The sequence below is a fragment of the Fistularia commersonii genome, chromosome 16 (genome assembly GCF_037954325.1).
Source record: "Fistularia commersonii isolate RoL2024-O1a breed Wild chromosome 16, RoL_Fcom_v1.0, whole genome shotgun sequence".
NCBI lineage: Eukaryota > Metazoa > Chordata > Actinopteri > Syngnathiformes > Fistulariidae > Fistularia > Fistularia commersonii.
The window spans coordinates 2,179,641-2,194,310 of record NC_141299.1 but is presented as its reverse complement, the minus strand read 5'-3'; the positions used below and the strand labels follow the sequence as shown (position 1 = coordinate 2,194,310).

General features: G+C 57.2%; 1 protein-coding gene across 2 annotated transcripts in view; it reads right to left on the bottom strand.

Moving 5' to 3' along the window:
* Positions 1-14,670, bottom strand: part of syde2 (synapse defective 1, Rho GTPase, homolog 2 (C. elegans)) — a 34,833-nt gene that overhangs the window by 19,799 nt on the left and 364 nt on the right. The window contains exons 1-3 of one of the 2 annotated variants that reach the window (XM_086161449.1): positions 13,117-14,664; positions 7,242-7,522; positions 6,766-7,168 (exon numbers count right to left, since the gene is read on the bottom strand). In XM_086161449.1, coding sequence (XP_086017575.1) covers positions 6,766-7,168; positions 7,242-7,522; positions 13,117-14,650 — 2,218 coding nt within the window. In that variant the 5' untranslated portion in view covers positions 14,651-14,664. Of the gene's footprint in view, positions 1-6,765; positions 7,169-7,241; positions 7,523-13,116; positions 14,665-14,670 lie in introns of those variants that run through there. The other variant, XM_086161450.1, reaches the window with a different exon arrangement.

The window sequence follows — 14,670 nt, the reverse complement described above, 5'->3', positions numbered from 1 at the left end:
TTAAATGTAGCCCGAAGCGGTTAGAAGGCTGAAAAGTCAGGCATCCGACTCAATGCAGTCAATCGGTTCAAAGGTCACTCACGGGGGCAAACAGGCAGCAGATGCTCTCTGGGTGGAAAGTAAACACTGGTTTTAGTCATAGCGGTAGAACGCGTCATACGTAAGGACACCGATATGGAGGCGGGAACAGGAGCTACTTCAGCTCAGCCGTTTGCTGCCCCGAGTTTGCTCGCGATCCAATAAAAAAAATCTGACGGCCCGAATGATAAGTAGCGTCAAATCGAATAAATCCGTCTGACAGCCAAAGCTGGCCGCCCATCCAGCGGATATAAATCTGCCGGCTTCAGAAGGACGCAGAGAGCGGAGAGCTTCTGCCTCTCGGACACCTGGACAAATAAAAAGGACCGGAGCGGGTCTAGATGGGGGTTCCCCTGGACTTAGATGAAAGTTGCTGAGTAGCACATCGGAGCGAAACAAACTCTGGTGTCCGGGTCCCGTCGGAAATCATCCCGTTTTCACCTTCTGCCTCTTCTAGACTTTCTTTACAGAGCTGGGCAAAATACACCGATGTTTGTGAGGTTGTTGAAAGTCCTCCCTCCTTCTCGGGAGTGTCTTCGGGCCGAGCGAGCGTCACGTGACGGTGGAAGTGCCCTTTTCCAATTGCAGAGACTCGGACGCAAGCCTGGCGCCCTTCCTGGTGGTTTGTTCATGATTCGCCGGGAGTTCAGTCTGTCGCCGCCGGCCAATGGAAAAAAAAAAAAAAACACACGGAAGACGAAACCTTTTATCGGGAGCGGGGAAACGTTTGAAGAATTAGAAAACCGAGCTTCGCGGAGCTGCTCTTCTCCAGAGGAAGCCACCTCTCAACCGGTGGAGGTCTGTCTACTGTCACACAGCGATTCTTCGACTGAAAGAGGGTCGGCCTAAGAGGACCTCGTGGGCAATTCCCGCCTAACTAGATGTCTATAAGGTGAAATTCCAGGGTTTTCCACATTTCTGTAGGCGGGAGAGACATTGTTTAGTCTACGGGACTGCGGCGTGCCGTTCGCTCTTCGCTGCTTTTTCCATTCGCGACCTGGAGGCCGTCCGTTGAGGTATCTCGGATGCACACGGGCGTCACATCTAATCCACGAGCGGGACGTTCTGTGAGAACGTTCCGTCATCGGTATCTGCCGGGGAAAAAGGACCGGCGACCTCCGTCTGTTAATATCTGCTGATGCCGACTGCGATAAGTCGCGCATGATACGCTGGCTCTGCGGAGACGTGAACGCGGGACGGCTTATAGACTTCCATCCCTGCCCCTTTTCCCCCACCTGGCCGATCCCGCCCTCGGCACGAAGACTCCGAGCCCCCTCCCCCCACCGGCCCGAGCCATCGGAGCGGAATTTGCCAATTACCAGCGTCCTGCCGTTCCTCGGCCCACGGCGGCCCGAGGAGAAAAACAGCAATTTTCCACATTCAGAGGTCTTTTAATAAGATTTCCTCAACAGCTTACCTGCCAGCCTGACACTGGAGGGGGAACGACAAGTCTGGAGCACATGACTCCGTCTGTGAAAATACATGAACGCGGACCTTCTCCTTTCTTTCAAGACGCTTCTAGTTTATCCACGTGTGTCCAAATATCAATCAAGATCATCATCATCTCCTCCATCACGTCCTCTGAGAGTCCGGACCCAGGCGGCCATTTTTAAAGAGCACCATCGGAATCCACATAGCGGAACCTGGAGCGCGCTTTTAGATGGTCTTCACAGTCCAGAGATACAAGAAGAACCCGGAGGTAGGCGACGTATCTTGTCACGTTACCGAATCTGGCCGATTACGATGTTCTCGTGGATTTTTTTTTAAGCAGGGTGACGAATAACTACATTTGTCCCAGTCTGGTGCCGACCGTAGACGACAAATTTGAACAATATCTCCATGAAAAATCCCCGAAACCGCTGAAAAAGCAGCAAGAGATCTAAACATTCGGAGGGAAGTTAACCGAAATCAACCAATAACAGAGGGGATCACTCACCCTGTCAGATGCGCGGGAGGCATTAGATGCTGGCGGCCTTCTGCCTCCGCCACAGAGGAGCAGAGTGATAGTCACGGATCACTAACACCAGCAGCGCTAACGGTTGCATGCTAATAGCCAACATGATTCTTTTGATATTTATAAAGAAACGACAACAACTTGGCTGGGAATCTGCCCGGTGAAACGCGTGGAGGACGTGTTTGATATCGATCCATCGCGATTTAAAGAGACCGCTTTCTCCCTCAAACAAGACCCACTCTGTGTGGAAACGCGGCAAAAAAGTAAAAAAAAAAAAAAAAAAATCAAGGGAGGAGAGCTCGACCTTGCCAACAGTACCGGCTCTATTTTGGGAGGCGACCTGCTCCGCTATTCTGGGGCTGGAGCCCGCAAGTGGAAGCAAGGAGGCGGCGGAGGTTCAACAGGATGCAGGGAAGGGTAGGATGGGGGGGCAGGAGCAGGACGGGGTGAAGCCAACAGATGGGGAACAAAGACGGCCTTGTCCGGGCCCCGTCAGCTCTGGATGCCGGGCCGGAACTCTGAATGTACAACCGAACACGGCTGTTCTCTCGCATTCCTCCCAAACCCCCTGAGCGGAGCCGCCTCCCCTGCCGTTGAGCCTCTGCATCCAGACAATAATAGACACAGCTGGGGAGGGGCGGGGGGGGGGGGGGTGCAAATTGACCCAAACAACATCTGGGGGTCCAGACCCCGGTCATTTTTACAAAAAAAAAAAAAAAAAAAAAAATGAAGATCTTTAAACACTTTACACGCCGTTAAATGGCAGCGCTAACGGGAAGGAAAGGTAAACGTGCACATTAATGCTGCAATCAAAAGCAGATGCGGGCCGTTTCCTCCGTGGTGGAAACACTCGTCCGACCACGTTTAGTTACATTTCGCGTCCTCCGGGACACGAAAAGGCAACGATTTCCAGTGATAAGAAAACATTTGTGGATTCAAAGTCAATTATTAACTCCGCGGGTTCCACGACTGACGATCCCCGTGAACGCCGGCAGGCCTGCAAACCCAGCCGTCCTCTGACACACTTAATGAGTCCTGCCCTGTTAATGACTGTGGTATCGCTCTCACACACACACACACACACACACACACACAAATACACACACGTAGCCTTTGGCCTTGTGGCAGCAGTCAGGAGAGCAAGGCGACACTGGAGCAGCCGAGGTTCAGGGGCGATGGTTTGACACCCTACCCTCCAGGGCCGTGTTCGGGGTCAAAGGGCAAAAGGTCTGCATTCCAGCCGCTGACAACTGAGCGGAGCGGTGCGCACCCTCAACCCCTCCCCACCCCCGCCTCCACGTGCACACGTGTGTTACAGTAACACAAAAAAGGGTGCGTGTTCGTCTGCACGCATTCACGCAAGCGCACCCAACCTGGGTGACCCTCCAGCACCTCCAACAAAGGGGTGGAATTTATGATGAGGGCTTTTCAAAACGCCGGCTCCAGACAGACGCAGGGGGAAGGTCCGCGTGCCCACGCCGTCCCGATCACAGACAGCGTTTATTTCGGCCGAAGAGCCAAACCGTCGAGATGTAGATATCTGATACTGTCTCCGATAATCCATTGTGTGTGTGTGTGTGTGTGTGTGTATGAGACACACAGAGACAGACATGGCGTGTACTCTGATAAGCCTAGGAGGAAAACAATAATGCCTTGATTACCCCTGTAAACCTACTTGTGTTCACCTGGCTTTGTGTGTGTATGTGTGTGTGTGTGTGTGTGTGTGTGTGTGTGTGTGTGTGTGTGTGTGTGTGCTTACAAACAGCAGCAGGGTAAATAAATAGCTGAATGGCATTCCTGTGCTGCACTTGGTTGATTTGGCAGCCGAGCCTCTTCCTCTCCCTTTGGCTCTGAAACCGCTGCACGCCGGACGGTCCGCTGGGGCCCCGCCATTCCATCACAGACACCCCCCAACACACACACACACACACACACACACACACACACACACACACACACACACAGCGCTAATATATCCAAGCATGCAGGCCTTCTCGCTAGCACAACATGGCCCCCCGCCAGAGCGGCCCTCGTGTAGCCGAGGCCTGCCGGGCAGTCATTCCAGCTCCGCCTGATCATTCTGCTCCGTGTAGCCTGGCAAAAACTAGCAAAAACAAGTTCTGCATGGACAGCAGAGGACGCCTTGCCTCAGCAACCTTCTACCCAGATCTTCACCATCCCTCCTCTGTCCAGATCCAAAGCATTTTCGTCCGACTATCTCCAAAACATCTACCGCGCGTTGTCCCTCCCTCCCAAAGAGAAGTGGCCTCGGTAGCTCCCGTTCCGCTTCTCCTCTTTTCAAGGACGTTTTCCACTCCAGCCTCTCTATCGTTCCGTGAGATCCCGACTCCTGCCTTCTGGCTGAACCGTCTGAGTTCCCGGAGGAGCTTCGCTTCCACGCGGCGCGGCTCCCGACGCATGGACGATCGCTTACAGAAGGACGACTATTTAAACAGGCGTGTTTTAATCTGATTCCAATCAGCGGCCGGATCCATTTCCTGCTTCTGCTCTGATGATGAAATGGAGAACAGACCAGGGAGGGAAGAAAAACCACGTGACCCAAACTTCACATCTGGTGCCAGGAGATGGAATCCACTGGTTTTAGCGTGGCTCTCCTCATGTTGACTTCCCTCGTCCCCGGCCGAGTCCTAACCGTGCAATTGGCTTCCCGGGTTGGGTTTCGGGTTTGAACTCTGGTGTAACTCTAGCAGCGAGGGCTCATTCTTGAAGGCGGCGGCCAGCGCCACCAAAACAACCCCCAGAAATAGCTCTGATCCCATTCTGAGCGCCGGCCAAGTCAGATTCCCCGCACAGCCGCTGAGGAGAACAAGAGATCGGGAACGCGCCGCCCCCGAAGTCCATCAATCATTATTCTCCGTACAAACGGCGCATTCAGACGGACACAAAGTCCGTCGACTGGCGGCGCAAAAGGAGTCTGGATTGCATCCGGCCGGGGGAAAGGACGGAGGAGCCCTCCGCATCTGCGCCCGCTTCATTGATTCGCCGGGAATTCTAATTCCAACTCGGTCAACGGAAGGCCCTGTCGCCTTCCAGAAAAAGCCACGGCGGGTGAAACGGCAGCAAACGCAACGGCAAGCGCGAGGCTCCGCCTGGGTTTGGATCGCAGGGTGTTATTCAGTGGGAGGATCTGCAAGAATGTGATGAGACAAGCGTCCTCCGCAGACGCAGTAAACACGTCCGCCGGGATACGCCGGCTATTTAACCCCGTTTCGGAGAGTATTCCGCTTCCCGAACAGCGCCGGCTTTGTCTCTGCCAATCAAAGATAAGAGTCTCCCCTTTCCCTTCGCTGGGGAAATCCAAAGCTCCATGAGCCTCGAGTCAACACTTGTTTGCTCCGATCAGTCTCAAACCCAACCAGCTGAGAAGATGCTCCTTGTAAACACAGCTAATGGGCATCGGGAGAGCGGCGCAGAACTCCGGTTCATTTTGCTGACGCGCACATAACTGGTGGAGGTTTAACACCACTTAGCGGCATCGGAATCCGACCCGAAACCACGTCATGAACAAACAGCGACACACAGCCGGACCTGCGGCCCCGGGAGGGGTGGCCTCATTGGTCGCTAAACGGTATCATGAGGTCGGTCTTCAACGCAGCAAAACGATATCTAGCCGAACGAGCCACTCCGGCCCGGACTCCTGGCGAGCACGGAAGGCCCCGATGGCTTCACGAAAAGCCGCGATCCGAAGCCTAGCAGGCGACGCAGGCAGAAATAGACAATATCTAATTAGCTTTGCGTGTCGGGATGAGCTCCAAGTCCTGCGCCGGTTCATTCGGGACCGATTTAATCCTTATCCCACGAGGAAAGGCTCCGAAGGGCGGGAGGTCACGGTTAGGAGATTCGGCGAGAGCCGGGAGCTCGGCGCCTGCCAATGACGATGGGGCCTCCGACGAAGCCTCCAATCAGACATTGTAACCTTGTAAAAGGGAGACTTGTTTGGGAGATAATGCGACACTTAAACGTCCACATCCCCCATGGAATAAAATGAAACCGAAGCCCGTCCCGTTCATTAAGGCCACATCTGCGGAGGGGTAGGGTTTCAAAGGAGTTGTTTTCAACGAGACTCGTTCCTTTCAAGCCCTCGCTCCTGCAGTAAATATGTTGCAGTGAACGCGAAACCTCAAGTATTAGATTCCCCTTCAGCGTAGGCTTTGTGCTCCCTCCCGGAGAAGGGGGCCGTTGCGTGCCACGGCGCAGTGTTGTCGAGAGCCGTAATTATAGGCTCGGCTCGTGATGTGCCAATTGGTTCAAACTACCATGTTGCCACATCAGAGGGAATACAAAGTCGGAAGTCGGGGGGAAAAAAACAAGGCCGGATTATTAGGAGACGGTGAGCCGCGCGCTGGCTGTCGGCTCCGCCTCGCCGCGCTCACGTGGAAACACAAGAGTTACAAAGGTGCCTGCAGATGCGGCGAGAAGATCGCCGCGGCCATTGAATCATCTCATGGGTCTCGGTTTGCACCGCTTTCTCCAGCCTCCGCGATTCCTGCGTGGAAGTCCTCCCGGCCCGTCGGAGATTCGGTAACGAGGGGCGCCGAAACCCAGTGATGTAATTGGGCGGCCATCAGACAGTGACCGTAACCACCTCTGGTTGACTGTTGACTGTCGGGGTAAAAAAGGCCGCTAGCAGGAACCTTCTAGATCAGAGCACAGAGGTGCGATGAAAAGGTTGTTCCATAGAGCGGAGGGTGTGTTGTGTTTTTGTCCCTCACCTGTGGACCTGGTGCCGGAAGGCCCCGCCTCCTCCTGCGCTTTCCCCGCCGGCATCTGCCTGTGGAGATGGAACGCCTCCGTGGAATGTGCGTTCCCCTGACCGCCGTCTCCTGAGACGCCGTTGGAAGCGAAGCCTTCAGCGGCGGTCGGGCCGGCGTCGCCGCCGCCGCAGCCCTCCGGACTCCTCCCGCCGTGACCCCCGTCCCCCTCCCTGCAGGGCCTCCTCTGGGGTTCTGCGCGAGGAGGGACCCGCAGTCGGACCGAGGGCCCGTGGGACGCTTCGGGCTCGTCGTCCTCGGGGATGGGGTTGTACCAGATCTCCCCTTCGTCGTCGGCGTCGTTCTCCTCCGCCGGGTCGGTGCTCCGAGGGCGAGGGGACATCTTCGCCGGGCCGATGCTGACCTAAACGGGGATTGGAGCGTCAGCTCTCTGCGGGTGCCGGGACGCCGGCGCGGCTCGGAAAGCGGATACCCACCTGAGGTAGGAGCAGGCAGACGGGCCGCAGAGGAGCCCCGGCTCTCAGGCGCTCCGGGGACGGACTGGGGGGCGGAGGTGTCTGCCGGGAGCTCTGGCAGCCCTCCTCCTCAGCTCCCGGCATGCCCGGCGGCTCGTCTTTGGCGCAGTGGTTCTTCCCCAGGGAGCTCTGCTGCAGCCAGTTGCGCTTCTTGGAGACGGTGATGGTGTTGAGGTGCGGTCGCCAGGCCGACAGCTCGTTGGCCCGACCCGCCTCGCGGCTTTGGACATTCTCAATGAAAGCTGAAACGGAGAGAGAGAAAGAAGAGGAACGCCAGTGAGCGAGAGGAAAAATGACCGGACCCATTGAAACGGCTTCGTGTGCCGAGGCCGTTCTCGAGTCGTGTCCTATCAAGTCGAAGAAAACATCTGTATCCAGAAACCACAGGTGTGCAAATACCCCATGCCATCAAGTCTCAAAGTGTTTGGAAATCTGTTCACGTTCTTTCCTGCGCCACGAAAATCCGTTCCTGCTCGGTCTTGTTCGATCGATTCCCCGATTCTTGGTTTCTAAAAACCCTTCTTCCAGCGTTTTGCCGCAGCTACAACCACGTCACCGATCTCCGCTCTGTTATACGAAGCCTCTGAATTCACGCATCTTACATCACTGCGACTTCCAGCGCGGGGTGAGGAACCGCTGGCGATGCAGCTGTAAAAATAGAGCACAAAGAAAGTGTGTGTGTCCGTGCATTCTGTGAGCATCCGAAGGTAAGTGATGCCGGTGGCCATACGTGTGCGTGAGAGAGGGGGTCGTACGCTCAGAGGCGGTGATGTTGTCCCTCAATCTCTTAGAGACAGTAACAAAAGAATGCCTGCATCAGAGTGTGTATGTGTGTGTGTGTGTGTGTGTGTGTGTGTGTGTGTGTGTGTGTGTGACATGGAGCAAGAGGTGCTGAGGGCAGGGTCTTGCTGTAACACGTACCAGGGGCTGGCGTAAAAGAGGTGTTTTGATCCAAGACGAGCCCCTCTGCATGCCTTAATGACGCCTCTGCTCTGTCGGGGGAGGCGGCGGGGCCGCAGAGCCGCAGAGCCGGGGGTCGTGCACACTTGAAAATAATTAAAATGTGAGGCCGCCAAGCCGTGCGTGCCGCAGAGACACGTGGAGGAATCAGCAGGTAATCGTAAGCCACGTACGCACCGTCACCTCGTGATCGCACTCTCGGTCTGATCTGCAGCAGCAGAGCATCCGGTCCTCTGAATGTTGCCGTTCCACTTCGTTTTCTTGATAATATCAATGTCTTTCCTCCGCAGGGGAAATATGGCAACTATGGAGATCCCATTCCTGCATGGTCCGGTTGGTTATGTAAGACCAGAAGACGGCTCTCAAAGGCTGGAGCAGGGGCCTATTCTGAGGCCGCCTTCTTATCTCCACGGGGGAGGAAAACAAGGACCGGCGGTCGGTATATCTTCCGGCCGAGCCAAAAATGTATTTATATAACAAGAGCCGGCGGCTTCGGCGTGATTAAGCTTCCAGCTCCGAGTTACACGGCGTAAAGGCCTCCGGGCCGCTCTGCCTTCGGGTTCCTCGTGAGCCCTGACCGGGCAGGGATTTCGAGAGGTTTCAAACCGCGAGCCGATTCTGGAGAAGATGTTTGCCGGCGCCGTTTTCTTTAAGGGGTCTTTCATAACTGAGAGCGGAGGCGTGTTCTGACACGAACGGCATTCCAGACCACAGCTCCAGATTTACAGCCTGCCCGCCGTCTCCCTCCGCCGCCCTACCAAAACACCGGCAGACCGCCGGGCTGACATGCTAGCCCTTTATCATGCTATCATGTGTCCCTCTATTTCAATGATCTCCATCTTATCTCCTCTGGGCGGTATGTCAGAAATGCAGAACATTAAGCGTGACCAGAGCGGCGTAACCCGATCTGCCGCCGTGCTTCTTTTTGAAATAATATGTATGTGATTTAAGTGAGCGAGTAATCCATGCGGCGAGGGCTCCGTCCAGGAGCCGCACACAGATACGCGCTAGCTCGGCTCGTACGGAGGTGTAGCTCGGCGGTGCGGACGTGACGATGAAGACGAAGCTTCGACGGACGGAACCCGGCACCCGTTTGGCTTCATATTTATTATTCCCCCTTTCTGTCCTTTACCACTTGGGGGTTTTGGGTTCCGCAAAGTAAGCTACTCCCTCTGGGATTTGTTCTGTCCACATTTCACAACATGCTGGCATTTGGAGACGCTGCAAGTGACTGTGGTGAAAGACGAGCGGTAAAATATCTGACATTCATCAGAACTTTGACGTCAATTGTGGCCTTTTTCTCCGATAACATCGCAGGAATTAAGGCAGGGAATGCGTTGCCAATGCTACGCTAGCTCTGGGTTGCGTATCTCCAGACGCAGTGAGACAGCTCTCCGCGGCAGACGGGTCGAACCCCTCGTCCGGTTCTTTGGCTCAGGAGAACGTATCGCCAGCAAGGAGCCGGCGGAGAAGGGCCGGCGGATTCCAGCTCTGCGACGGCTTCGCTTGCGCCACGGCGGAGACCTCGGGAGACCTTACCCAGCTGACCCGATCGTAGCGCTACGAGGTCCAGCCTGATCCAAACCTTCAGACTGACAGTCCTCCTCCAACCAAACGCTCTATCCGCATTCCCAGAGGCCTTGCCTGCAGGTCCTGAATTCCTTCGCCTCCATGGAGGCTCCTCTTTTGATTAGTGCAAAACACACAGCAGCTAGTTTCCCCGTGCATACAGACTGCACTTTGTTGTGTATACGGAGTTCCAGCCCCCCTCGGAGGAACCTTTCGCAGTGTGCCATACATTCCTGTTGACACCCATTCATGTGATAATGAGGATCCTCTGAGTAGATTTTTCTTTTTTACCCGAGGACAGAGCCCAGATCGTCCAGGGTTGCATCACTTGTCAACACTCGTATCCCGCCGAGGCATCCTGGAAGCACAGCCAAGCGCTAATACAACTTCCTGCGGAATACTCTGGTTCTGCTTGTGACTCTGCCGGCCGCTCGGAAAGGCCGATAAACGGGCCTCTGCGCGGGACTTGTCGGCGCCGCGGTCGACCCGATTGGGCAACAACAGGCAAATGAGGGACGGGGTTCTGTTGCCATCTTTAGGGACTGAAAGATGCCCAAAAAAGACGTAGCCTACGTTGGCTAACGCTTCATCTTCATCCCGTGGACAGGATGAATCCCTCGGGCTCCTCAGCCGGTGTGGTGTTTGTTCTTTGGGCACGCCCCAGAGACCCGGTTATTCCCTGTCGTTCAGACAGGACTCGATAACAATCGGGGAGGTTAAGATTACTTTGGATACTGAGACGACAGAAACCAAGCTGAACTCGAGCGCGCTCGGAGTCTGACTCTGAAAAGCACGACTGCCGAGAGAGCGGGCCGGCGTTGTGGGAAAAGGGCTTCCTGGCCGCCGCTTAGATATGAGAGGAATGTTGGAGCCGAAACGGCCGACGGGCCGGCAGACGCTCGTTCTATCCCGGCACAGGCGGTGACGTTCTGCGGGTTCCGTCCAAAAACCAAATGAGAAAATGAAAATCGGCACCCCGTAAAGCTAGCGAATCAACAAACTAGTTTAGCGGTTTCATTCGGGCCACAAATGCGGGAGTCCCTCGGAATCCGCCTCGGTCGGTCCGTCCGGTAAACGGACGCCGGCCTCCTGAAAGGCCGCGACCCGGTCCACCTCCGAGTGAACCGCGCAGAGGTTCCCTTCCAGCTCGCGACGGAGCCGGCCAACCCCCCGCTTATGAGACGGCCACGTTTCACCACAAACCAACCAGTGGGCCGTGACCTGGTGCCGAAGAAGCGGAGGCCGAGGCGGCTTCTTGTTCTTGGACCGTTGTCACCGGGTTGCAACACCAAGTCGCAAATATGGCACGTGCCAGGGCACCGCGTCTGAACAATGCGAGCGGCGCAAAGGATTCGTCCCCTCGCTAATTAGCTGGTTTTATGGATACATTCAGGAAATGAAATGAATCTGTTCTGCCTGTGGGGCCTCTGGCTTCTTCTCAGCTGTCACCTCTGAGCTTCATGAGCTTCAGGTCTGGATGATGGCTGCCAGGATTCTGTCACAACAATACCGCATGTCGGAATATATATACATGTACGTGCGCAAACACACAGATGTGACGGCGGCTCATGAACAAGCCGCGGGCACACACTAACTCGGCCATTAATACAACCGTTGCTTGCTGCGTGAGGTATTCTGGACCAGGTCTTATTATGCTGCTCTCCGGGGAGGGGGGGAGGGGGTGTGTGTGTGTCTAAAGGGTCAAAAATATCAATATTTACACAAATCAAAAGTAGAGACCCAACCTCAACGAGAAGTTGCAAGCCAAGACAAGCAGCTCAATGAAGCCGTTGAGAGCTTTGACATTTTTCAAATGGCTCTTTGTGAGGTGCTGAGAGGCCCACGGGGCCAGATAAGCCCGGGCCCGACCTTAATAAATACTTAATCGCCCTTCATTTTGTTCACTGGCGCTGAGGAATTAAGTGACACAGCATAAGCAGGTTAAATAACGGGGAATGGCATTCTGAATATTCAACCCCGAAGTCTCTTTAACATGCAGGTTACCATGGCGCTGTCCCCGAGCTAACGACCGGGGAGGGAAAGGACATGACGGGCCAACCCCTCCGCCTCCACCCTCACACAGCGCCGGGATTCCTTCAGCTGTGGAAACATTTGGCGGCGACCGGGAGGAGCGGAAAAATGAAAAACCCCGGCCGAGGAGAGGCCGCGGAAACCAGCGGGATCTAACGTGAAGAGGAGCTGTGTTTTTACCGAGGCGGAGAGCAGCGGAGCGGAGGGGGCGGAGGTGGAGGTGGAGCCAGCGGGCCGGCAGCAGCTGGAGGCCAAACACAGGGGCCTTCGGCGAGGCCGCCTCAGCGCTCACACTCTATTTCTAGCTGCACCGACAGTCAACAACAGTCTGCACACATGGCGGGTCGACTGTTTGCTCTGGACAGGACGACCGCAGCGACACACACACACACACACACATGCGTCTCCGCTGTTTTAAGTGAAGAGAGGAGAGCCCCGCTCCCCCAGTCCTGCTGAATTAGTCCGTACAAAGTTTTCCACCGCAGCAGCTCTTGGACTATTTGGGATTCCAAAAAAAAAGCTGGAGAAACAGTTTTCTTTCCGACGGGGTCTCTGGCTCGCCGTTGCACGACCTCCGACCTTATCCCGAGTCACCCTTTCATTTCTGGTCAAAGCCTAAAGCTCCGAACCAACCGAGGCTCACGCTACCGATTAGCCAATTAGCTCGTCTTTATCGGGAAGAGTCTTACAGCTGCGAGGGCGTCACTGCACCTACACACACACACACACACACACACACACACACACCTGCCCAGCTAAAAGCAGGTCTGAACCACCTCCTGAAACATCTGCAGAGGGAGATCACATGGTAAAGAGCTAGCTAATACATGAACCTTGTGATGGTTTCTGCAGCCGCAGCAAACGTTGAGGTTGTGTCTGCATGTGTGTGTGTGTGTGTGTGTGTGTGTTTCCTGCTGGTTTCACGATACAGATGCTTTCTTGTTTTCGGGTGTTTCTTCTAGAAGAGTTCGCCGAGGCGACGGAGTGTCAGATGTTCCCCTCAGAGGTCCCACCACCAAGAGTTAGTTGTTACTGAGCTACGCCGTGAAGGTCCGGGGTTAAAATGCACCTACATTAGTGTGAGGGAGAGAGAGCCCGCCACCACGGAGAAAGCAAGAAGGTCCGAGGAGCCTCTTCCCTTTGCTTTGCGTCCAGAGAAGGAGGAGCGGAGGGCCGCCAGACGGGGGGCCATGAGTGGAGGATGGAGATCATACTGGGGGAAGGAGAGGTGAGGGGGCCGTCGAGGAGATGAGGCCTCTCCCTGTAGCCTTCCTACCTGGCTGCGGCTGCTGCTGCTGCTGCTGCTGCTGCTGCTGCTGCTGCGGTGGAGGTTTGATGGTGGGTGACGTGTCCTTCTTCAGATGGGGCCCCTGAGGAGCGGCCCTGTCCCCGCTCCGGCTCGAGGAGCCCTCGATCCGCTGCTTCATCTCCGAGGACAACAGGCGGCCCTTGTGCATCCATTCCTGCATCTTATTGACGGTGACGCCGTGGCCCTTGAGCACAGCCCCGCTAGCCCGGGGCCCGCCCGGCTCCTGGCCGAGGTCCGGGGCCCGCCGCTCTGCGCCGCTGTCCGAGGAGCCCGTCAGGCTGCTCGCCGAGCCGCCGCTCCCGTCTGGCGCCGCGCCTCGGCCCTCCTGAAGCGTCTCCTCGCTGCCGGACGCGCTACAGGGCCCCCGGGGGCCCGAACCGCTTTCGGCCGCCTCACTAGCGCCGCCTTCTCCGGGAGCTGGACGGCACGGCGACGGCTCACCTGGGTACCTGAAGGCCCCGTCGCTGGCGGAGCGCGGCAGCGCGGGTTCCGGCTCGCTCGCGCGGAGGTTCTCCACGCTCCGGCTGTTCGGCCCGCGGTCCGGGTCGGCCTCCAGGTTCCCGCTGAGGAGCAGCAGGAGCGAGTCGCCGTCGGACCCTCTCCGGGGGCTGCGCTCCCCCCCGGAGGACCAGGAGTCGCTGTCCACGTTCCTGGCGGACAGCCGGGAGCAGGAGCTGTCCCCGGAGGGGCTGCTGCAGGACGAGGCCTCGGGCCGGGCTCCCGGGCCGCCGCCGGCCTGCTGCGCGTCCGGGCCGATGTCATTCATGGCGTTGATGAGGAGATAGTAGGCCTCCTTCAGCTGGTTTCTGAGCCGGTCGGTCTCCTGGGCGCTGTCCCCCCGCGGGCCCTCGCCCCGAACATCTGCCCGCTCACGGCCGACATCTGCCGGCCGGCTCTCGTAGAAGGCCAGGATCTCGTTGTCGTAGTAGTCCTCGTCCCCGCTGTCCGAGGGGTTCGGAGGAGAACTCTCCCCGGGGTCGCAGATCTCCAGCTCTGTGGGGAAGAAGGTGGGGCTCTGCAGGCCCCGGGGCTCCCCCAGCTCCGGTCCCAGGATCTCCAGGTTTCTGATGAGGATGCTCTCCTCGGTGCTGTGAGGAGCCTCCGGCGCCTCCGGGGTCCGGAGAAGGTGGCCGGCAGCGTGCCGCGGGTCGGGGGTCCACCGAGCCGCGGCCCCGGCGCGGGGGAGGACCCGGTCGGAGTCCCCGAAGCCGATGGAGTCCCCGACGCACCGTGACACCGACACGAAGTGTCCCCTCCCGGGGCCCCGGCGGCCCGCCGACCCGCCTCTGTGCAGCGGGGCCCCCGGGGGCCGCTCACCATCCCGACCGCGCCGCGCCGGCAGCCCGTCCACGCAGTTCTCGTACGTGCTGGTCCTGTCGGCCGGTGCGCCCGGCTCCGGTACGTCCGGGCCAGGTGCGCCCGGCCCCGGGGCGTCCGGCCGCGGTAGCTCCGGCCCCGGCGCGTCCGACCCCGGCGGGCCCCCGTCGCGCTCCCGCTGCATGTGTGAAAGTTTCCCGTTAC